The 23,266-nt window shown below is 36.7% G+C and overlaps 4 protein-coding genes across 6 annotated transcripts; all 4 read right to left on the bottom strand.

The window, feature by feature from the left end:
• Positions 1-247: 247 nt before the first annotated feature.
• LOC147546476 (Transducin/WD40 repeat-like superfamily protein) lies at positions 248-4,809 on the bottom strand. Its single transcript, XM_086638310.1, has 10 exons — positions 4,599-4,809; positions 4,306-4,394; positions 4,116-4,180; positions 3,852-3,917; positions 3,630-3,719; positions 3,157-3,289; positions 2,838-2,956; positions 2,057-2,124; positions 1,866-1,914; positions 248-1,523 (listed from the first exon to the last, which is right to left on the bottom strand). Exons 3-10 carry the CDS (start codon positions 4,167-4,169, stop codon positions 486-488), a joined length of 1,617 nt encoding a protein of 538 aa, XP_086494436.1. The 5' UTR covers positions 4,170-4,180; positions 4,306-4,394; positions 4,599-4,809; the 3' UTR covers positions 248-485.
• A 683-nt stretch (positions 4,810-5,492) lies between these two features.
• MGT10 (magnesium (Mg) transporter 10) lies at positions 5,493-11,800 on the bottom strand. Of its 3 annotated transcripts, none has more exons than XR_015224272.1 (14): positions 10,962-11,592; positions 10,786-10,858; positions 10,595-10,665; positions 9,744-9,829; positions 9,569-9,659; positions 9,186-9,258; positions 8,242-8,322; positions 7,982-8,147; positions 7,819-7,864; positions 7,121-7,201; positions 6,763-6,845; positions 6,310-6,353; positions 6,044-6,158; positions 5,493-5,922 (listed from the first exon to the last, which is right to left on the bottom strand). XR_015224272.1 is itself a non-coding variant. In XM_086638311.1 (14 exons), exons 1-13 carry the CDS (start codon positions 11,379-11,381, stop codon positions 6,063-6,065), a joined length of 1,407 nt encoding a protein of 468 aa, XP_086494437.1. In that variant the 5' UTR covers positions 11,382-11,800; the 3' UTR covers positions 5,493-5,922; positions 6,044-6,062. The 3 variants fall into 3 exon arrangements, 2 of the variants coding, with proteins under 2 accessions (XP_086494437.1, XP_086494438.1); XM_086638311.1 differs by having other exon boundaries at positions 9,190-9,258; positions 10,962-11,800; XM_086638312.1 differs by having other exon boundaries at positions 9,190-9,258; positions 10,786-10,863; positions 10,962-11,623.
• Positions 11,801-13,744: 1,944 nt separating this feature from the next.
• On the bottom strand, positions 13,745-14,683 carry LOC147546474 (uncharacterized). Its single transcript, XM_086672928.1, has one exon. It carries the CDS (start codon positions 14,554-14,556, stop codon positions 13,948-13,950), a length of 609 nt encoding a protein of 202 aa, XP_086529054.1. The 5' UTR covers positions 14,557-14,683; the 3' UTR covers positions 13,745-13,947.
• A 3,685-nt stretch (positions 14,684-18,368) lies between these two features.
• LOC147546473 (uncharacterized) lies at positions 18,369-19,397 on the bottom strand. The gene has a single exon (XM_086672926.1). It carries the CDS (start codon positions 19,271-19,273, stop codon positions 18,548-18,550), a length of 726 nt encoding a protein of 241 aa, XP_086529052.1. The 5' UTR covers positions 19,274-19,397; the 3' UTR covers positions 18,369-18,547.
• Positions 19,398-23,266: the final 3,869 nt, after the last annotated feature.

The following is a 23,266-nucleotide window of genomic DNA, read 5'->3' as shown; positions in this document are numbered from 1 at the left end:
GGAGGAAGACCAAACCCCTTACTACCCCCAACCAAAGACAAATCTCTTAAATCTTGAACTCTCTCAATGCCATGGAGTTTCTCTAAACCTCACAAGATCAAAAGAAAGGCCAAGCGAGTACTTCAGAAACTATCAACCTATGGGTTTCTTGTTTTCCACTACTACATTTCACAATTCAATTTTGAACTGAAGCTTATCAGCCTATATGTATAGGTACTGGAGAATTGAAATGCCAAAAGAAAACCCAGAGCAAAGGAATTTTATATTACTCCATCAGGTTGACAGTTCATGGATAAGGTAAAAACCAAACGAAATAACTCTAAATTAATAATCGGGAAAATAACTCAAACATGTTGAACTTTCGAAATAGAGAATGAAAATGAAATTGAAGGATAAACATTACATGATAAACATGTCAAAACTTCTTTTCTCAACTCTGTTGCTGCTGCTGCTGCCGAAGAGCACCCTAGAACTAGTAACTATGATTACTTAGCTTTGTTGCGGGAAAACCGTTGGAGTGCTTTTGGTAATAACTGAGTCTCGTCTATTAATCTTTGTTTCTTCTTGGAAATTTGTTCTTCCTCTTTCATTTGTTGGTCCACGAATGGTCTCTTCGCTTTAATAACACCTTCTTGCTTCTTACTCTCAATTTTACTAGGCTTGCTCCTCCCCTTGGTTTTCTTCTTCAAAGGAGCTTTTCTGACAGCTGCAATAGCAGCTTCCATCTCAGCTTCTCTCTCTTCTTTGGTTTGCTGTTCTTTCTTCTTTGCAGGTCTCATGGTACCTATCTTTGTCGGGTCCATCATGATTGTCTCGGGAGGAAGTTTGTCCAAAAGATTGTGAACCTCCTTTTCTCTTCGTTGTTTAGGAGTTTCAAATGGATTTGCTACCCAAGAATCAAAGTTGGGTTCTCCAGATCCTGGGACTAGAATAGTAGAAATACCCATCGAGTGCCCAAGACCCAAAACATCTTCATAAGGTTGGAACATTACTTTTCCAACCTGATAACCTTTCTCCATTTGATGACTCATGTAAGGTCTGTACTTCTGATCACCAGATGAATCTTTCCAGATCTGCACGAAAGATCCTCCATTTGTAAAAGCGAGCGCCCCTTTCTGACTAAATTGCAAGGTCTTTGCACTGCCCGCAAAACTGTGGAGTTGTTTATAGTTCATCCTCAGATCCCAAAGCTTGATTTTACGGTCCATGCCTGCTGTAGCCATTAGATTACCTCCGGGATGGAAGGCCATTGCAGATATTGGCCCGTGATGGCATAGCATTTGGACAAGGGGAGTAGAAATAGTGGGTTTCCACATGGTGACTTTGCCACATGAATGACCCAAGCCAATTATAGCATTATATGGATTCAGCTCCATTACATCACACCGGCCCATACCTGTCCGGAAATTAGCTACGATGTTGCCTGTAGTCGTATCCTGGTAACGAAGTTGTCCAAATTTGTTCATTGATGCTAACAGAAAGTGCGCGTTCAAAGACTGAAGCTTTACAACCGCTATATGATCCTGACAAATCCGGGTTCCAAATACAATAGTCAGGACTTAACATGACAATCTACAGAAGCATGCAAAATTGCTTAAGTACAATTCATATAAAATATTTAATGACTATATCTTCGGTTAATCAGAAAACAGTCCGGAGCTAGGGAGAAACCAATGTCTAAATTACAACTGCACGGGATCCCAACAATCATCATAAAATAAGTCACCTAGTGAGTAAATGCCCCTAGATAGCAAAATTTAAGTATGGATCATACTGATGATTTTTTATCCTCCACAAATGGGCCAAAGATATTAATTTAGTTAATTTAATAGACTGATAAAATCATTGTGGAAAACAATGCTAACCTCAAGGCAGTGAAGTTCTGTTTTATCCTTAGAATAAATATATGTATACCTGCCAAAATGAAGAGCAAGTCATGAAAATTGAGATAATAATTATAAGCTGAACATTATATCTATTAAGGGCAAGCAAAACTGTTTGCTGATATCATACTTATGAATTGTAGGATGATTTATTATGTAAGAAGAGGATTTACTTTTTCTGTGCCACAGCAAACATCAGTTCATTGTGCAAGAATGCCACATCTCGCACAGTTTCCCCTACCTGAAAAGCATCAACAAAACATCAAAGAGATAAGTTTGTACCTTCAATTAGCACCAACAACAATTGCACCTCAAGTATAACAGACTGCAAACCAGAACAAAGCTGTCTATTGAATGTATAAGGTTTCAGCTTAGTCCTTGGATATTTTTTTTTATCGTCTTCATGGTTATTGTGTAACTGCACCTATTAGCACCCAACCGTACCCTAGAAAACTTCGGTTTAGAGATTTACGATTTTTACTCCAACTCATGTTCTATTCTACTCCCGTTAGGAAGAAGCATGACCATGTCTAGTCTGATCCAAGGTCACAGTGTACATTTCTTATAACAAGATTGTGAACAACATCCAAAGCAAATTTCGTTTTCGGCGACATCAACAAATTATGTGTTTCATTTGGTACCGAATGCAATTCAACATTCATCATGAAGTTCATTGGCTTCCAAAATCAAATGTTGGCAGATTCAGAGGCAGTTAACTTGTACGACAAAGATAATGAAAAAAAAGCAGAAGGCGCAGCTTCTCAATTACTAAAAACATACTGCATACTCACAACTTGGATTATGATGATTATGACTTCCCTGATTGGTACCCCTCAAAATCAGAGAGTTTAACCACCACAGAATAAAACAATGCATAATTAGGGTACTTGACACTACTAAAACTTATACCCTTCAAAGAATCTCCTCAACTTTGAAGGAACTTTACGAATTTACCTGCATCTCCCGAACTGGGCGCCTGTTTTTCGTGTCTATGATGCCTAGATGGCCCTTGCGTCCTGCAACGGCCATATAACGACCATTTGGGGTATAGTCTATCGTGTATGGGCCGAGATCTGCACATCAAATAGGTAACTCTGTGAGAAACTTTAGAGCCTGTGAAACATAGCATCCCCAAGAAGTTTTCAAAAGAGTAAGAGAAAGATGCAACAATAACAAACTAACAGGAGCAAACTGTTTTTTTCTTTTTGTTGGTAGGAATAACCACACTGGTAATGGAACGAGGGCAGATAGAAGAGGAAACAAAGATATCAACCTGGAAACACCAAATCAAATGCTTTTTTTGAGCTCAAGATGTCTACTGCATTGATAATTTCTTTCTGCTTGACTCTGTATGTCTTCTGTAGGCCGTCAGGTTCCAAACAGCCCTCTTCACCTGGCACGAGATACTAAACATGCATAGTCAACCAGTTAGCTCCAAGAAAATAATATTATAATCATTACCAATATATCTATTTGTTCGTATGTAATTGCGTATTGACGTAGAATATGAATACATATTGCAACTTCCAGTTAGGTTGAGTGATAACGAGGGAACAATATGGACAACCTTTTATGTTAATCAAGTAACCAAACATAGACAAGAAGTGAATCACAAAAGAACTAAAAACTACAAGAAAAAAAGTTACATGTAACCTGCAGCAGGATGGGATATTTGAGTGGAATATAAATAGGAATTGATATATAGAAAATGAACAAGTAAAAACTAGTTTGATCTGAAACTAGAACCTTTTCAACCCGGGCAGCAGCCTTCGCAGTTCTGCTATGTAAATCTTCTTTAACGGCAAGTTGGCCTTTTAACTTCTTATCTTGTAAAGCCTGCACCGACCAACCACACAAAGTTGAAAGTACTAAAGAGAACAGTAAGCCATCGAAAATCTTCAACAAGACAGGAACATAATTACCATATAATAACTACTAGTGAAGAAAGGCAATTAATATATTTCGTACCTCCAAATTAGCTCCGTCACCCCGAAGGTACTTTTTCGCTTTCAACTCTAACTCATCAGAAATATCCTGCATGGTGGAGAGAAGTCACATAACATAAAGTTAGTAAGCCATCAAAAGGGTAGGAAAATGCTTATAACAACTAAGGGAATTCGATTAAAGTATTACGAGATTATATTAAAAAAAAAGCTTGGAAAATATGAACACCATGAAAGCGAATGAAACCATGTTTTAATAGAGTAAAAGGGTTTGAAATTAGTAAACTACCTTATCAGCTGAGATTATTTTATCGGATTTGTCGTCTTCATGTTGTGCCCCCATCTTGCCAATTACTAATAGATTATCAAACACCAACAAACATATCATTAGTAGCTATGTGATATGATCACAACAAACACTATATAGGGAACCGAACAGTGAAGAAGATTAGGGAAAACTGAAGGAGAAGAATGATTACCTGATGGACAGATTGAAGTGAAATGAGATGGACTCCGTCGAAGAAGAAGAAGATAATGAAGGCTGAAGGTAATGGAAGGTTACTAAACCCTAAAAAGACAACTTTTTCATTATTATAAGAGAATTATATTAAAGTTTCAACTTCAATAACCAAATCATCTAACTTGTCGAACAATAAAATCTGATAAAAGAAACTGATATTTGAATCGAAGTTTGCGGGTTTGAGGTTGAAATCCGAAGTTCAATAATTGGAAAAAAAATACGTTTTCTGATTAAAGGAAGATTAAAACTTACCAGGATTCGGGAGCTCTGTGAGCAGAAGAGTATAGAGTTCGGCTGCTGAAAATCGGAGGTTTAGGGTTTTAGGGTTCGTCTTCTCTGTCTCGTTTTCAATGTCTGAACCAGAGAAACAAAAAATAAACCCTAACAATTGGATTATTAATTCTAATCGGAGCCGTCGGATTAATCGAGCCCTTCACACTGACTAAGCTAACGTGGCCGAATCACGGTTCCTGTCCCCACACAAAAGTTTAGGGTTATTTGAGGTTACCCCTTGTCTGTAATGGTAATTTGGAGAGACCCCCATGATAATGGTTGATTCAACTTACCTCCTTCAATTAGATAATTCCGTCAAAGTGCTGTTGTGGCATGTATGTTACACATGTGCCATTTGACAATTTTCTTCTTTTAGCATGTCTCTTTTTTCTCACGACCTTTTTTTTTGATGAAGGATTTTTTTTTTTTTTCTCACGACCTGCTTTCTTCTTCTTCACAAGTGTGTGCGCATAATAGTAAAATACAAGTATCTGTAGAAGTCTAGATTGTGATAGAAATAGTAAAATTAATGGAATATATTAGATAAATTAAAATAGAATGTTAGTTCTAAGGGAATGGGGTGAGAGGTGATTGTAATTGATGAGTCAATCGACTGCGGTGATAGGTGATTGTTAGAAATATTCTATCAGTGATTGTACTGGATGAGTCAATCGTTTCTCGTAAGTACTTTATATGTTTGTATTATCATATCTTCACCTGGTTCCTATATATCTCTCTTTCCTCTCCTTATTATTATTGTCCTTCATTCTGAGTAAGACTACTAGACTAAAGTAGGCAAAAACTGTTGGCCTTGTCATATATCGTGTGCCTATGCTTTGTTAGCCCGTAACATACAGGACATGCTAATACACATTTTGGAAGTTCACACTGAATATGTTGAAGTAAGACTTTATAGCATTACATGAGTTGCTAATACACTCGAGCAGTTATGTTATATAACACATTAAATTATCTGTTTCGTTGTCATTAATCTTGTTTGATAAGAATTGGTACCACAAGCATTTTCCAGTAAAATCTTCTCCCCCAATAAACCGCATCGATGCACACTGGACGAGCACAAGAGGAGAGACGACTGGAGTGACTATGTTGCTGTAGAGGCTAATGCGCAACCCAACCTTATTACGAGATAACAGCTGATCTGTATTATCTCCATTAAATATAAAACTTGCATATATATGATCCATACATATCAATGCAGCTTCCACAATTCTCGTTTATATTTCGCACCAGAACTGAATAGCCTCTCTTTCAATCCTTGCTTATTAAATTTGCTTTGTTTCTCCTGTGAGGAAATAGAATGATTGTGGCTGAATTTCAAAAATTGACTTCATATATACATCTGAACGCCGGACCACATTACGTAAAGTTGCAAGAAGATCATGGTCGGGAATAAGATTTCGTACCATGGATGCCTTCGAATGTTCATAGAATTCTCTTAGCCCTAAGGTAGGAATACATTAGAAAGAACCCCACAAAAGCGCCGAAAACTATCCCACCTGTTGTGAGCCAAAATGCAAACTGCAATAGCGATAAACAGGAAAGAGGAAAAGTAATTAGGCATAACCCAGAAAATACGAAATTAAAGCAAAAAAGTGGACAAAGGTTGAGGAGTTCTCAGAAGGTTGGGATGAAGTGAGGGGTGAATAGTTAAAGAAGTTGAGGTACTAACCACACGCTCTTCCAGGTAGGACTTCAAGTTCATACCAAAAATTCCTGCAACCAGAGAAACAAGGGCTCTGTATAAATAATTTAAAATCTCAAGTTGGGGTTCGTCAGTGATCCAATAACAACTGCGGTTTTTACCGAAGTGAGATTTGATAATGTCATGAACATGAATGAGACTGCAATGAATTAAATCTTTCAGGCATATCTGAAGGTGTTGATGCATAAATCATGCTACAATTTAATTAAGGAGACTGAAGATACTCTATCAAGAATTAAAGACCACAAAATGTGGGCATCTGAAGTGGATTAAAGAACCAGTATATCATTAACTCAGTAATTCAACAGCTAACAAATCGATGTAATCGATTCTTGATGAACTACTTCTTGGAAATTAACCTCAAACACACTTTTGTATTGTTTATGGAGATTTGTCTAGGTTCTATTGTAAAAGAACTACCTGCTACGAGAGCACCAACACCTACACATAATGCCCCGACTTGGAGAAGTAGCTCCACTCTACTGACTTCAAGCCTCCGAGAACTGAAAGCGAGGAAAAGGTGTAATTAGATATCAACTTTCAGCGGTTACCCTTGGTGATGTGTGAACATCATAGTGTTGCTGGACTAACATAAGTCCCTTATTTTGGCAGAATATCCAAGGAGTTTTCTTGCAAAGAACAATGTTTTCTTTGACATGAAAACTATACCTTTGATAGCTTATTCATTGTATATTCGTCAAATTTAATGGGTTAATTAAGGTTTTTGATGATAGAGAGGACTTGTAAACCAGACCAACATGTAAAACAGTATAAAAACCTTAGGTTGACAGCAATAGAATCTTCCATTTCCCTTGCTGAATCAAGTAGCTTCTCAGCCTGAGCATGACAAGATTCGCACCTGCAAAATAGCGAACATAAATGTAAGCAATTCGGATCTGCATACTAACAAATGCTCAATTAATCCTTTAAAAGTTTTAACAGAGACTAGGAATGTTGACCTAAAATAAGTTGTTTGCCTTCCTCTTTTTCCAATAGAAGGTAGTACAAAAAAGATATCGTGTGATATAAAATATTGTCTGCACAACATGCTAATTTCTCATAGGTAGTAGGTACATAAGATAAGGCCATTAAGAGCCTACTCCAAATACTTGAGTTAGAAGATTATTGTCACACGAATCAGCTTCATAAACAACTCTCTAACTCTTTCATATATATACACACATATGATACACTTGTCGTTGGTCACTACCACAGGAAACCCACATTAAGTGCCAGAAGTTGGCATGCTGGATGTTGAGCTGTCCCTGATCGAAGGAAGCGCAGGCACACAGTCCTGGTAACATGGTCAGGCATACATCCCCAATCGACATTTTACTCCTCAAACATAATAGATGAAAAACATATATTATAGAAAAATTAAAGGAATAAGAAATTCAGAACTTGCTGAAGATTTTAATTGAAGTACTGGAAGATCAACTTTGTCTGTACTAAACATGTGAAAGGATCTAAGCCAACCTTTGTAGATAGTTTTCCAACAGCATTTCGATTTCTTCCTCCTCCGCTGCAATAAGACAACCATTTTAAAATACTAACAAATGAATATGCACATATTTAAATACCCAAATAGAAATATGTTTGAGGAAACAAATGCCACATAGAAAAGTATGTCTAGAATTACCTTCAGCGATCTGCTTTTCTAAAGGAACAGAGCACTCAACATCAGTGCTTCCCTTATTTATAGTGCAGTCTCTTCCCATGATGCATATACGACGAATTTCATCAGGATCCTCAAGAAGATCAAGCAGCATCTGTTTGAGAGCCCCTGCCCGTGAACCTAATTCTACCTTCAATGTAAACAAAACATTATATATTACCTAGGCAAAAGATTAAGATGTGATAATAGGGTCATTATTCAAAGGAAAAGCATTGACAAAGTACCAGAGTTTGTTTACTTAGACGAAGTTGCTCCAATACATCAGCTGTCAGTCGATTGGGCAAAACTTCAAGCAATTTCACAACCTGTAAACAATAGGATATTGCGAAGTAAAAAACCCAAAAAAGATAGAAAATCACAAAAATAAGATAATCCCATTCGAGATTCTCAATCAATTATGTCCACGTAATAGCATAGAGATTTTTGTGGATGTTGTAAAATCAAAGTAGCAAGTAGGAAAGAATCGGCGTGCGAGAAAAAAATCACTGATTAAAGCTTTCAATAAGTATGTAGGGAAGAAAAATGTTACGAACAACAGCATGTAATTTGTTTTAATCTATTGAGATCAAACAGCAAGGGCATGGACAGAGTGGTATTAGTGTCACAAAGTTAATGCTAATTGATATTTATCTCCACTGAGAAAAAATTAGTAAACTGGACTCCTGAAACCACATTAAAGCTATCTTTCATAAACCCTTCATAACAGATGTTATTCATGATTAGCAAGTGTGTGTTGCCCTGCAGCGGCAACCAAATCATAAACTGATCCAGTCCAGCTGATACTTTCCAGTGTCTCTACCCTAACCCACCAGGCAGTTCTTAATTTATTGGGCGGTGACTACACTTTACATGTTTATGAGTTTTCCCCTTTTCATGTATCAGTCCCATTCCCATCCAAATAAGATCTACAGAAATCAGTTCGAGAAAACAATGACTTATACTATATGATTCTTATTGCACCCTACTACAATCTTTTATTCATACATTTTCGTTAATTAATCTCTTTTACGAAGCACTTCAGGAGCATCAGTACACTGGATGTCCAGAAAGTACTCAATCTTACCAAAAAACTGGAGAGGCTCAAATGCAAGGCATATTAGGTGAATCCTTAAATAGTTCTTGCCAACATAAACAATAACTTATGGTCACTAGTCCTATATTGACATACTCACACGAGGTTCCACATCCATTAATTTTCGCTCCAATCTTTGTATTCGTGAAACCAAAGCAGCTTCAACAACCTAAGAATATTTTGGATAACATCAGTAACACAATATACAAATAAACATTTACAAAAACAAAACATATACGTTGCTCGGCTGATTCCTGAAGATTTGAATGAGTTGTCCTCTCTGAGGATAGGGTGGGTGTTCATAAAAGGGCAGAAATGATAGTTTCCGACCAGCATAAAGTGGTCATTATAAGAAATTTTACACCCAAACAGAATATTTTGACCCCTTTAGCTTTTAATATAGGTTTCCTTCTTCAGAATTAAAAGGTTCATCAAGAATTTTCAAATAATTACGTAGGCTTGAAGTATAAACAACTAACCTCAAGCTCAAACGGCATTGACGGCCCTCCATTTACATTTTTTGGGTTTAAGCGAGGCATCAAATGGTCAAGAAAAGCTTTCCCTCCTTTACTGCGCACACGCAATTAATTGTCAACCTTGAATAAAAACAATCAATCAAACTCCAAGAGAAGAACACTATGCTAAAAAAATTACCGGTTATAATCAAATATGAGTACACGTTCTCGCATGGCGATTGCACGCAGTGAGCCAAGATTTAGTAGAATAGCATACTCTCTAACCTGTCATAAATGAGAAAAGACAAAAATTTAAGTTGCTTTGAATATTGGACCATACAAGATTGAGAGAAACGAGCCTCTCATATACTAGTAAGCCAGCATGCAAAATGTGTTAAAACAGCTAATAAGTGCAATCGTGAAAGTCCATAACGGACAATTAGCCATCAGCTATCTAAAGATACCTTAGTCATGGGATAACAACGACCGGAGTAAGCATATCACAAACAACATTACTTCAATAAAATCATTTACTAATAAGGGCGATAAAGAGCTTAAATGTTTAGTTTCTGATGACACCGAGGTAATTAATCATCATATATGGGTCAACAGTCAATAATATCTCTCCTACCTCCAGAAGAGAAATATATCCCCCTATCTCTCAAAGGGCTAAAGTTCCAGGCTCTCTTACCCACTGCTGAGTATTATGAAAAACGAGGTTTTCTGCTCAATCAATGTCGCAGCTCACCCTAATAAACTTTGTAATTCATTTTATTCGAACTTCCTGACCATACTTCATATCATAACCCTTCTGCCATTCTAATTATCTACAGAGTACAGAGCATTTTTTGTATCAGACCTAACCCTGAGCTCAGAACAACAAGTGTACTATCTATCTAGTATACAAGAAATGGGTGAAAAGTCTGCAAGTCAGAGAATTCGAAAAATACTCAAATGATGTCACTTGTTAACACTTAGACCACATATACTATTGGATCATTTCAAAACAAATCCAGACTATAAAAGTATGATGGTTTTGCTCCATTATACCAGCAAGGAAGGCATTGAATTTGTCATCCAAAGAGATGGATCGACACTCCGGACATCACGTGGCCGAAGACCTGAACATAATAATAACAGAATATCAGAAATTTGAATAACTTAACCTTTTAGGGTTTTATTATGAAATAAATTAGATGAAACTATCAAAATCTAGTTCTTCTAAGATTTATAATACTCACCACTGGACTTCAATAGCTGCCGGCGACTAATTGTTTTGGTGGATAACGCACCGTCCATTTTCACTTCTACCACCTGAACTGATACTTTCATCTCAATTTACATTTCCAACCACAAATAAAAAAGATCTCATGAAAGACTCACAAAAACACAAATGAAAACCCTAACAAACGCATACCTCATAAACAGGTTCTCTAATACCTAAAGATAGAGAATCAGTCGAATTAGAAAACCTCTGCGAATAGTTCCCCAAACCTGAATCCTCTTGATGATCCACGATGTCATTAGATACCTTATTCTGCTTGATCTCGTTATCATTGAACTCAGAATTAAGAGTTCTCTCATTTCCTAAGTTCTCTTCAGTCGATTTCGTTATACATCTAACTTTAGCAGAAAATCTCGATCTGATTCGAAATCTCAAATGCATCATCTCCCTCCGACAAGATACATGATGAGCGTTTCTTGTTTTCGTTGATGATGATGATGATGATGATGATAATGATGAACGGATTAGGTGAGAATTCGAGAGTTGAGAGAAGAAGAAAAATGGAGAGGACTGAAATTGGATTATATTCAGATAAGATTGTGAAGTAGCCATTAATGGCTAGAGAGAGAGAGAGAGAAAGACTGTCAAATATTTTTTATAGTTTACTTCGTTCTTGTTCGCGCATTTTTGTGAGATTTTGGTCCGAATCGTTTCAGTAGAGATGAAGATTCGTTCTGGATAAACTGGAGATTTTAAATGAAGTTTTAACTGATAAAACAAGTGCCAGTTGTTGATCTTTGATTGGTAGCTTACTAATTAAGCCGACTTCTCAAAGAAGATCACGCGGGAGAGCTGATTGTGACCTGATGATAAAATGAACGATTGAAAATGCTAAATGCCCCCGAGTTTGGGCCGACTACAGATCTGCCCTTGGTCAGACTATTTTTCAGTTGGTAGTGGTGTATTTCAAAGTTCGAAGCAATTCTTTAAAATCAGATTATTTTAGTTTAATGATTGATTTGACAGGGAATAGAACGTCGTTTTTTAATTGAATCCTAACTTGGTGTTTGGTTCCTGTAACGATATAAATATAATTTTTGTAAAAATTTTGTTATATCTTTTTACTTAAATTACATAGGTTAGTGTCATGTCATAACTTGCAATCATAAATCTCATCCTTTAATATCCATAATTCAATTTTCACCATTGGATTTTTTTCCACTAATTTAACTACCTCTCAACATATAACTCCCCCCTTATTCTTAAAATAACTACTTACCATTTTCATCTTAAATTTGTGTTGGTCATGTTAAGACTGAGGGAAAAAATAATTTTATTTTGATTTTCAAGAGACGAATTTAGTAAGAATTTGATCGACACTTCTTTTTGTTGTATGATTGCAGTTTGTCTTCATCTGCTAACATGATCGACAAATTATCCCGTGGCCATACCCTAGTCTATTTAAATTGTAGATATGAAATAGTATGTGATATACTAATTTAAGTAAATAAATATTTAAATATTTATTTAAAATAAACAAAGGTCTCGACTAAAAAAAACTTTCATTTTAAACGTTATGGAATCGATTGAATTGAACAAAGAACGAGAGATAAGGGAAAATTTTAGAGAGAGCAAAAGAAAGTTACGCTCGAGCGAGAGAGAAAGACAACAACGTCAGAGAGAGAGAAATAGAGAGAGAGAGAGAGATGCTATGGTGCTGGCTGAAACCCTAGATTTTTTACTTTTTTGTTGTAATATTATGTGAAGGACGGTTTTAATATTAGTAATTCTAATATTTTATTAAGGAAAATTTTGTTCGAAAATATCAAAACAAATCATTACAGGGGATTGAAAATCACAAACTCGCCTCCTCCCTAGGTTTGCTCTTACTCTATTTAGTGGCAATCCCATTCATGGAGGAATATGATTCTGTTGATGTCAAAAAATGATAATCTGGTTATCAACCTGATATAAGGGACTTGATGTTGAATCGTGTCTGAATGGATGATATTGTTCCTTTGATTCCTCCTCCTGCTATTGGAACTCTAGGTAAAAAAAATCTGCAAAGAGTTCGAAAACTTCTCCGACGCTCAAGACAGATAGATTGTCCTTTACAGTTAAAATATAAGTATTGGTTGATCTCTCGGAGCATATCTTGTTAAAGGTGATATCTATACCACCATTTGGCTTGTGTCAGACCCCAATTGGAGTTGGTCACATCTACATCACAATTAGGCTTGTTGTCATCCAACTCAAAACCAACTCAAAACCAATTGGCAATGAGTGGAGAGGACCTATACTTTATATTCTTGGATGCTAGTTACCCATTCTCCTATGTGGGACTATTCTCACACGCCCTCTCACGTGTTGCGTTCTTTGAGCCTAACACGAGTGTTTTTTTTTCTTTACGGGTGACGTGGAACACGTGTGACTTTTAAGCTTATCACGTGTGAGCCTAGCTCTGATACCATGTTAAGTTTGTGGCCATCCAACTCAAAACCAATTGGCAATGAGTGGAGAGGACCTATACTTTATATTCTTGGATGCTAGTTACCCATTCTCCTATGTGGGACTATTCTCACAGGCCCCGTGATGGTATTTCTCATGAATAATTCGGCCTAAACGTCTAAAGGGCCTTCAAATTTGATTACCTCATAAGTTTAGTCCATAAAAATGTCACATTAACAAAATAAACCCTAAATTAGATTACCCAAAACACATATCCATCAAATTAGTATCACACACACACACATAAAAACCCTCAGACTTCTCAAAACGCTTGGTGGTTATAAACTAATTACCCTTCTCTTTCTGCTCTGTTTTGAGAGAGCAGAGACCATATTACTAGTTACTCTTCAATTGAATGTGGTAAAATGTCAAAACAACAAAAGTGGGTGGACCATGGCCAAGAGGCTAGCTAGTCAGATTGAATAAAGAATTGTGCAAACCCATTAAAAAGAAAGCATGAATGGATATAATTAACATGTAATTTTTATTACAGAAACAAAAGTAGTACAATTCACCATATCAACTCTTCTTAATACACAAAAGAAGAAGATGATGATCAGCTGGAAGGTGATATGATCTCCTACACACCTCCCAAACCCCATAAACCAAGAAGAAAATACAAAAGCTAAATGCAACCATCTTCCTGTGCTAAAACTCAACTCTTCCCCTTCTAGGCAGCAGTGTTTCCAAGCTCCTTGGCCTTCTCAACAATGTAATCTTTAGTCTCCTCGGCCTTTTGGGCAGCACTGTCTCCATACTCCTTGGCCTTCTGTGCAGCACTATCTCCATACTCCTTCGCCTTCTCAACAGTATAGTCTTTAGTCTCGGTCGCCTTTTGAGCTGCACTATCAGCAAATTCCCCAGTCTTCTGAGTAACACTATCACTGAATTCGCCTAATTTCGAAACTGTCGTGTCCGTCCCCTCTTTCGCCTTTTCAACAGTATAATCCTTGGTCTCTTTCGCCTTCTGGGTAGCACTGTCCAAATATTCTTTACCCTTTTCAGCAGTAGAATCTATCGTCTCCTTCGCCTTTTGAGCAGCAGTCTCTCCATAGTTCTCCTCAGTGGCTTTCGTGACCCATCTTACTTTAGCGGAAAATTTCGATCTGATTGGAAATCTCAAATGTATCTTCTCGGTGGTCCGACAAGATACATGACGAACGTTTCTTGTTTTTGTTGATGATGAATGGATTATGTTAGAATTAGAGAGGTCAGAGAAGAAGAAAGATGGAGAGGACTGAAATTGGGTTATATTGAGATAAGATTGTGAAGTAGCCATCGATGTCTAGGCTAGGCTAGAGAGAGAAAGACTGTTAGATATTTTCTACAGATTTCTTCCTTCTTGTTGGCACTACTAGTTAGAAAGTTTGTGTGAGATTTTAGGCTGAATTGTTACTGTAGAGATGAGGATTTGTTGCAGATAAACTGGAGAGTTTAAATAGAGTTGAACTGATAAGACAAGTGCCAGTTGTTGATCTTTGATTGGTATCTTGCTAGTCGGCCGACTTCTTAAAGAAATCACGAGGGAGAGCTGATGATGACGTGAGAATAAGATGAACCATGAAAAATGATGACTGGCAGAAAGTTTGGGCCGACTACAAGAATGGTAATGTGATTGGCTCAGGTTTGACCGACTACACCAATGGTTATGTAATTTTCTGGTCATTGAAGTACATTTGAAATTAGGAATTTGCTTCATTTTTTCTTGTTCAACCAAGGATGGTCACCCAGACTAGGGGTGGGAATTGGGTCGGGTTCGGGTACCCATGGGTATCTAAAGTCTCGGGCCAGGCGTTTCGGGCTTCAAATTCTCTAAAACACTAGAGTTGTCGGGCGGGCTCGGGCCGAGTAAAATCAGAAATAATTTGCACATAGCCTGTCATGGACACTTCTATAAACGGGTAAATCGGGTAACGGGCGTTTCGGGTAGCGGGTTACCCAGTTATTCAGAAAATAAACTTAACATATGGAGTATATAGCTTGCTCCTCGAGACATAAATCAAAACATAACACAAATGTATAATTTCATTTCAACATTATGCAACATAAAATGCATAGAATGAAACATTCCAAACTCATGAAGTTAAATTAACATCTTCATCGTATCAAAACTAAACAAAACCAGTACTTTTACAAATCAAACTACAATATAAATAAAAAAGATTAAGAGAGATAAGAAGTTTTGTTTCTTCTTCTTCTTTAGATTAGGTATACATAAAATTACAAATAACCTACATATGAGATAGATACAAGAGAAGGTACGTATTTAAGAGTTTAGCTTCTTCCGATCTAAATGGAGATACATCAAAACAATAAAAACAATATCGTACGAGAAAGAACATGAATATATATTAAGAGACTTATATCCTTCTACTAGCATCTCATCTTATATTTCTCTATTTTCTCATATCTCAGCCGTGGAGTTTAAAGAAATCTAGTATTCATATCGGCTTAAGTGAATAGGGTGGGGGAAATATGTTGTATTTATAAGTGAAAGGAACCCTAGAAGTTTTGGTTTAATACATCGGGCTTGGTAGACAGGCTTAGTGCTCGGGTAAGCATATTTTAAAGGGTGCCCAAGCCCGCCCATAAAAATATAACGGGCGGATAGTGCACATGTCGGGTTTCGAGTTAGTTCATTAGCCCATCGGACTCGGGCGTTCCGGGTCGAGTAACGGGCTCTCGGGCTAGATTCCCACCCCTAACCCAGACAGTAAAGTGGAAGGTAGAAAAGTCATTAGAGCATCTCCAATGGGACAGTCGAGCTCTAATATTTAGAGTAACACATATAATTTTTTAGAGTTTTTGTTAAAAATCTTTTTCAAATGGGACACTTTGTTCGACACTATATTATTAGAAAGTATCAATAGAGACACTCTAAAATTTAAACTTTCTAAGTGACACCCCAAAATTTAAAACCAGTAGAAATTCTTACTTTTTAACTATTATTTCTTATTGAATTTAAGAGTGACATTGTACAAAGTAGAGACATTTTAGGAGTCTCTATTGGAAACAAAAAAAAATTTAGAGTGTCTCTCTGTTGCCACTAAGGAAAGAGAATCTTCATTTACAAGTGACAACTAGAAATTTTAGAGTGTTTGTTAGAGTGTCCCACTAGAGATGCTCTTACCCTCTGGGATGAACAATTTAGCTTAATCATCCCGAGGGCCTTCAATTTTGATTAGCTCATAAGTTTAGTCCATAAAATATCATGTTAACAAAATAGACCATAAATTGACTAATTTGTTTATCAGCCGACCTATAGTTTCAACGTTTCCTTATTAGACATTAAGGCATCCCTAATTAGATTACCCAATACAAATGTCCATAAAAATTAGTCATGACGACGGGTCACACACACATAAAAACCCACAGACTTCTCAAAACACTTGTTGATTAACGACTATCAGGGCAAATCTAGGTCCGTGTCTTCTAATGCGAACTTTGAGATTAAAACCCTTTAGTTAACCTTAAAATTATTGTTGTTACATATTCCATCCATTATCTCCTTACGGTCATTTTCTGATTATACTGCTTGGGAATAGCTGAGCAGAAAAATTAATTTCAAACTTCGAAATAGTTGCGCTAAAATAAAAATAAAAATTTGTGGCCGTTGAAATAGGAATTGTTTCAAGAACTTACAAAACGAGACAAGTTTTGTTACTAATTGTAAAAAAGAGAGGAGTTATTATAAACAACAACCTTCAGTTAAATTTAATTGGTTTCTAGCTAAGTATTATGATCTCTAAAACGAACAGACTTGATGATCTTCGTTTTGTTTGTAAAATTTATCCATGTCATCTTCAGAATTCAGGGAGTGTAGAAGTCCATGTGATTTTTAGATCATTCTCCCTATTATCTCCTTTGCTCCACTTTAAGTTTCAATTTTAACATGGTTTTATTTGAGATCTGCTTTTGTAAAATTTTCTCATGTTTTTATTTTTCAGGGCTGAAGGAAATAAATAAAAAATGATTTAATAGAGAAGATGAACAATATATTAAAAAGTAGAGAAATTCTCCTGTTTTAGTACAATTACACTAGATAAACGTTGATGAACCTTTTGTTGAAGACGTAAGAAGTCTTTATCCAACTGTGTTCAAATTATGAATGAAAATGAGAGTGATAGTTGGATGGATTCTTCAAGAAGTTTAAGGGTATTGAAAAGATACATGTAATTTCTTAATATTTCTATGTGGTGTATTGTTTTTTGTTCATTTAAGTGTATGTATATCTACTGCTTATTGATTCTCGTATCTCAAGGTAGCTTTTTGAATTTGTTCATCAATCTAGATTCTTCATCTCTCTAAAGTTTTTAATTTTGTTTCTTTAATAGCTTTCTTCGTGCAATATTTAATTTTTTCTTTTACGAACGATGAGGTTATTTTACATATCAAATGTACAGAAAAATTAACACATTCTACAGTATTTTGTATGGTTCTTTTTCTTCAACTAGGTTCCCACCACGTCCATATAGGGCGCAGTAAATTATTTTTTTGATTAATGCCTTCAAGATAGAGACATAGAGTGTAGTGCTTACCCGTTGCAGTCAAGTACGTCTTAGTGGTGTGCATATATCGAGGTGATTTGTATTATTATATACGAAGAAGTGCATGCATTGTAGAATTCATTTCTAGATTACGTAGGATCACACAAAGATCTGTGATTCACATGGAATATACGAATTATAGGTCCTTGTATATTCTATTGGACAACAAAATACTATGAAAGTATGAATTAAAAGAATTATGTGAAATAAATAAATGTAGATCAAATAGATGGATGGTAGACATTGAAATGGAGACCTTTTGATGGTTCAAAGGTGGTTTACCAACTAGTCAAAGGAATATTTCCAGGTAGTAAATTCGTTTACCCAAAAAATTTTGGACCTAGGCCGGCCCTGGAGACTTAACCTTCTCTCTCTGCTCTGTTTTGAGTGAACATAGACCATACTACTGGTTAGTTACTCTTCAATTGAATGTGGTAAGATGTCAAAAGGCACAAGTGGGTGCACCATGGTCAAGATGCTAGCTAGCTAGTCAGATTAAGTAAAGAATTGTGCAAAACCATTAAAAAGAGAACATGAATGGATATAATTAAAATGTAAATTTTATTACAGAAAACAAAAGTACAATTCACCATATCAACCCTTCTTAATACACAAAAGAAGAAGATGATGATGATCATTGATCAGGAAAGTAAAATCAAGACAAGAATTTTGATTAAAAGAAGCTAGTTAAGTAATATAGAGTGTCTTCCAGCTCCATCATCACTAATTTTCTTTGGCTTCTTCCGTCTTACCAGACAAGAAATCCACAGCCCTTTTAGCTGCATCAGCAGCTGAATCTTTCAATTCAGTGATCTTCTGAACAGCCATATCCTTACCTCCTATAGCCTTCTCAGCTGTAACATCCTTCCCTTCTACCGCCTTCTCCATTGTCACATCCTTCCCTTCTACCGCCTTATCGACTGTATAATCCTTTGTCTCCTTAGCCTTTTGAGCAGCAATGTCAGCATATTCCTTGCTCTTCTCAGCTGTATAATCTTTAGCATCTATCGCCTTCTGGGAAGTGTAGTCTTTAGCATCTATCGCCTTATCGACAGTAAAATCTTTCGCGTCTATCGCCTTCTGGGCAGTGTAGTCTTTAGCATCTATCGCCGTCTGGGCAGTGTAGTCTTTAGCATCTATCGCCTTCTGGGCAGTGAAGTCTTTAGCATCTATCGCCTTATCGACAGTAAAATCTTTCGCGTCTATCGCCTTTTGGGCAGTGCAATCTTTAGTCTCGTTTGCCTTTTGGGCAGCACTGTCCCCATACCCCTTGGCCGTCTCAACAGTATAATCTTTGCCGTCCATGGCCTTTTGGGCAGCACTGTCCCCATACTCCTTCGCCTTCTCGACTGTGTAATCCTTCGTCTCCTTCGCCTTTTGAGCTGCACTATCTGCATACTCCCCAGTCTTCTGAGCTGCAGTATCAGTGTACTCTCCTAATTTCGACATTGTCGTGTCTTTCCCCTGTTTCCCCTTTTCAGCAGTATAAATACAATCCGTAGTCTCCTTCCCCTTTTATGGAACAGAATTATCTGTGGATGTTTACAGGATTTTCTTGTTCTAAAGATTGGTCCTATTTAAAGGAGGTGGGAGAGATAGATATTTCTCTTCATATGGAAAGTTTGATTGTGTTTGGGTGATAAACGGACACGTGGTGAAGACTGACACGTGCCAGATGTCAATCTTTGATTGGAACCTAATTCAACCGACTTCTTCAAAAAGATCACGAGGAGAGCTGATGATGACGTGACAATAAATAAGATGGACCATGAAAAATCATAACTGGCAGAGAATTTTGGCCGACTACAAGAGATGGTAACGTGATTGGCTCAAGTTTGGGCCGACTACACAAATGGTGATGTGGCTGACTCAAGTTGATGAAAAATGTTGGCATGTTGCTATGCCGGGTCATTCTCCCTGTGAATCTCGACCCGAAGAAGTAGTCTGACTTATTTTATTTTTGTTAAGGATAGTAGTCTGGCTTATTTAGATAGAGAGAGCGGAAAACTTTCGCTCTAAATCTGGTTGGATCATGTCACTCGACCGGGAATTACTCGGAAAAGTGGTCGGGCATAGCTCAACAGCTGCAAGTTGATAGACTATTTTTTGTGCCAATGGCCAATGACTTTGCCAATTGGCCCTCGCCACATCCAACTCACCATTTGAGTTGCGATCGACACCCAATTTTTCGATCATTTAACATTATTTGTGAACAATTCGGTTGATTCTAATTTCTTGGGAAGCTAAGGGCAAAGCCAGTGTATGGGGGTTGGGCTCCCAAAATTCAAATTTTGAGAGCCCAGCCCCCAGACAAAGGCTCCCAACCCGGGAGCCCGGGCTGGGGGGCTCCCAACCCCCAAATATAGTCGTTGGGTTGTCCCAACGGCTATATCCACCCCACTTACATTTTTTTTTTTTTCAATTGATATTTTTTTCAATTTTCTTAAAATGTTTTGAACTACTTATTTCTTATTTTTCCTCTTTTTTTTTGGGTTATCTTTTTGAAATTATCTATCTCGAATAATATCACATTTTAATTCATAGTCGAAATCTAATAATTAATAGTCGAAATCTAAAATCAATATTCCGCACACGTACTTCGCGCACGTACATTATTTAGGATTTGGGAGCCCCGATTGGGATCCTGACGTTGGAATTGAGACAAATCTCCGGGGCTCCCAAAATTCAGGGGCTCCCAAAATTCAGGGGCTCCCAAAATTGGGAGTCCGAACCCCACACTGGCTTTGCCTTAACAGGAGGGCACCTTGGTACACGCCTCCATATAAGACAAGGGGTACATTCTTCTTTCAAAAATTCTATTCATCCCTCTATTTTGGTCCCTTCAACAGCCCTCCGCTGATGTGGCTAAATATCACTGGGTATATTTTCTCACCATTCTCTCTCCAGTTGCTCCACAGTCAAGTGACATGTCGCCACATCGGCGGAGGGTTAGAGGAGGGACCAAAATGGAGGGATGAATATAATTTCTCTTCTTCTTTTCATAAAGTGAATATGACTAAAGTACCTATTGTCTTATTAGTCACCAAACAAGGGAGTGTACCAGAGTGCACGAAGAAGGTCCTTTGTTATTCCATTTTGCATTTCTGACGCACAGCTGATATGAGTATGGCGAAATTATGAATTTACCCTTTGTTTTTTGTGGGGCGGTCACCCACGCGGTAAAGTGGACGGTGAAAAGTCATTACCATCCCGATGAAGAGTTTGGCTTAATCATGGGAAGGGCCTTCAGTGTTGGCCTTCAATATTGATTAACTCATAAGTTTAGTCCACAAAAATGTCAGTTTCACAAACTAGACCCTAAGTTGGCTAATTTGTATTTGTTTGTTAGTCGACTTATAGTTTCGATGATTCCTAATTAGACATCAAGGTATCCCTAATTAGATTACCCAATACAAATGTCAGATCAAATTAGTCATGCAAAGTGCAAACAGATCACACACATAAAAGAACCCTCTGACTTTTCAAAACACTTGTTAATGGCCCTAGGTTTTTGGGGGCTTAAAGCGAACTTTGAAATTAAAGTGTTTATTAACCTTACAAAATTTGCCTTTTTTACCTATTGCATCCACTATCTCTTTTCATTTTTCGGTCAAACTGCTTGGAATTAGCTAAATGGAAAAAAAATTAAAGTCAAACTTCGAAATAGTTGTGTTTAACAAACAGGAAATTGGGCCTTTGATTTTTGTTTTTTTTTTGTTAAAAAGACATCTCATCTTTTTAAAGAGCTAGGCCCCATATAACTTTTCAAAATGTTCTTGAAGGACAATTTTGTAGGCACTCTCATTTTCAGGGTAAAAAATACCCTTTGTGTGATGAAAAATATAGGAAGTTTTTTTTTCTACTCATGAAAAAAACGAACGTGGGAAATTGGTGGATTTCTCCGAGCTGATTCTATAAGGTCGATTTTTTTTATGTTTTGATCATCAATCTATTTTAGGTTTTTGTGATTGAATCTTTTACTTGTTGTTAGAAGATGATTTGGAGGGTTTGAGTTTGTTTTGGTGAAAAATTCTAGAGAGAGAAAGTTGCAATTTTCAAGTTTCGAATCTTTAGGGTTGAAGTAAATTTTTTTGCTATGTTAGTTTTGATATTTTGTTATTTTTTATGTTTATGTTCAAACTTATTTGTTGAATTTATATGGAAGTTATGGAAATATAGTTGATGCAAGGAATGTGTTTGATAAAATGCTTGAAAAAAATGTTGTTGTTTGGAATGCAATGTTAGTTGGTTATACAAAATTCGGGTTGGTTGAAATAGCTTTAAAGTTGTTTGATGAAATTCCTTTGAGTAATGCTTCCTCTTGAACAATCATGATAGGTGATTATGTTCAAATTAAGAATTTCATGGAAGTTTTTCGAAGAAATGTAAAAGGATGGTGCTAGAGTTGATAAAATGACAAATATGAATTTTTAGGATATTTAGCTAGTTTTTTGGTAAAACATTCTATTAATATAACAATTCGTAACAAATTTCATGTTAAATCAATTCAAAAACTAATTTGCAAACCATTTGCAAGGTTCAACAAGTTACTTGCAAGGCACTGCAAGCGCATTGCAAGGCTCTGCAAGGTGTTTGCAAGGTTATGCAAGGTGTTTGCAAAAGTCATGCAAGGTGTTCGCAAGGCTCTGCAAAGTGTTTGCAAGACAATGCAAGGTATTTGCAAGGCTATCCAAGGTGTTTGTAAAAACCATGCAAGGTGTTTGCAAGGCCCTGCAAGGTGTTTGCAAGGCCCAGCAAGGTGTTTGCAAGTTTTGCGAGGCTCTGCACGATTATATATGCAAGGTGTTTGCAAAAGTCATGCTTGGTGTTGGCAAGGCTCTGCAAACTTTGATAAATCTTTTTTTAACCAAAGTCATAATTTCTTATGGAGTTTTGGCCAAATTCCCGTTTAACAAATAGTTTTTCTAGTCCTTCAAATATGAATGGTTCAAAAGCTTAAGAAACATGACAATTTTTTGCTTTGTTACTAGTTATAAAAGAGACGATTTGTTGGTTATAATAATTTAATCTGGAAATTTACTAATGGATCAAAATAATTTTGTAAAATAGATAAATGCAGATCAAGGGCACGAGTTTAGACATCAAAAGGAAAAGTAAAATTGTAAATAAAGTAGATTGAATTTAACTCTTTTTTTTTATCTTTCTTTCAAAAGAAGACTGAACTTAACTTGAGACTTTTGGAGTGGTTCAAAGCAAGGGCAGAGCCAATGTGGGCGATCCCTGGTTGCAACTAGGGTACAATTTGTTGAAAGTATCATCATCAAACTCTCCTTCATCTCCTAGAAGGTTATTTCTCGAGATTCTCTCTTTAAAATTATCCTTAACTATAAAAATATCTATATCTAGATTATTCTCTTATTAGTATATTCTAGAAAACTATTTCCAGAATATACTCAAGAGATATCATAGGACTAGTATAAA

Source organism: Eschscholzia californica, unplaced genomic scaffold (genome assembly GCF_041429995.1).
Source record: "Eschscholzia californica isolate CP2 unplaced genomic scaffold, dmEscCali1.0.p SCAF_4, whole genome shotgun sequence".
Lineage (NCBI taxonomy): Eukaryota > Viridiplantae > Streptophyta > Magnoliopsida > Ranunculales > Papaveraceae > Eschscholzia > Eschscholzia californica.
Note: the sequence above shows the minus strand (reverse complement) of the source record. Positions and strands in the feature narration are given on the sequence as shown.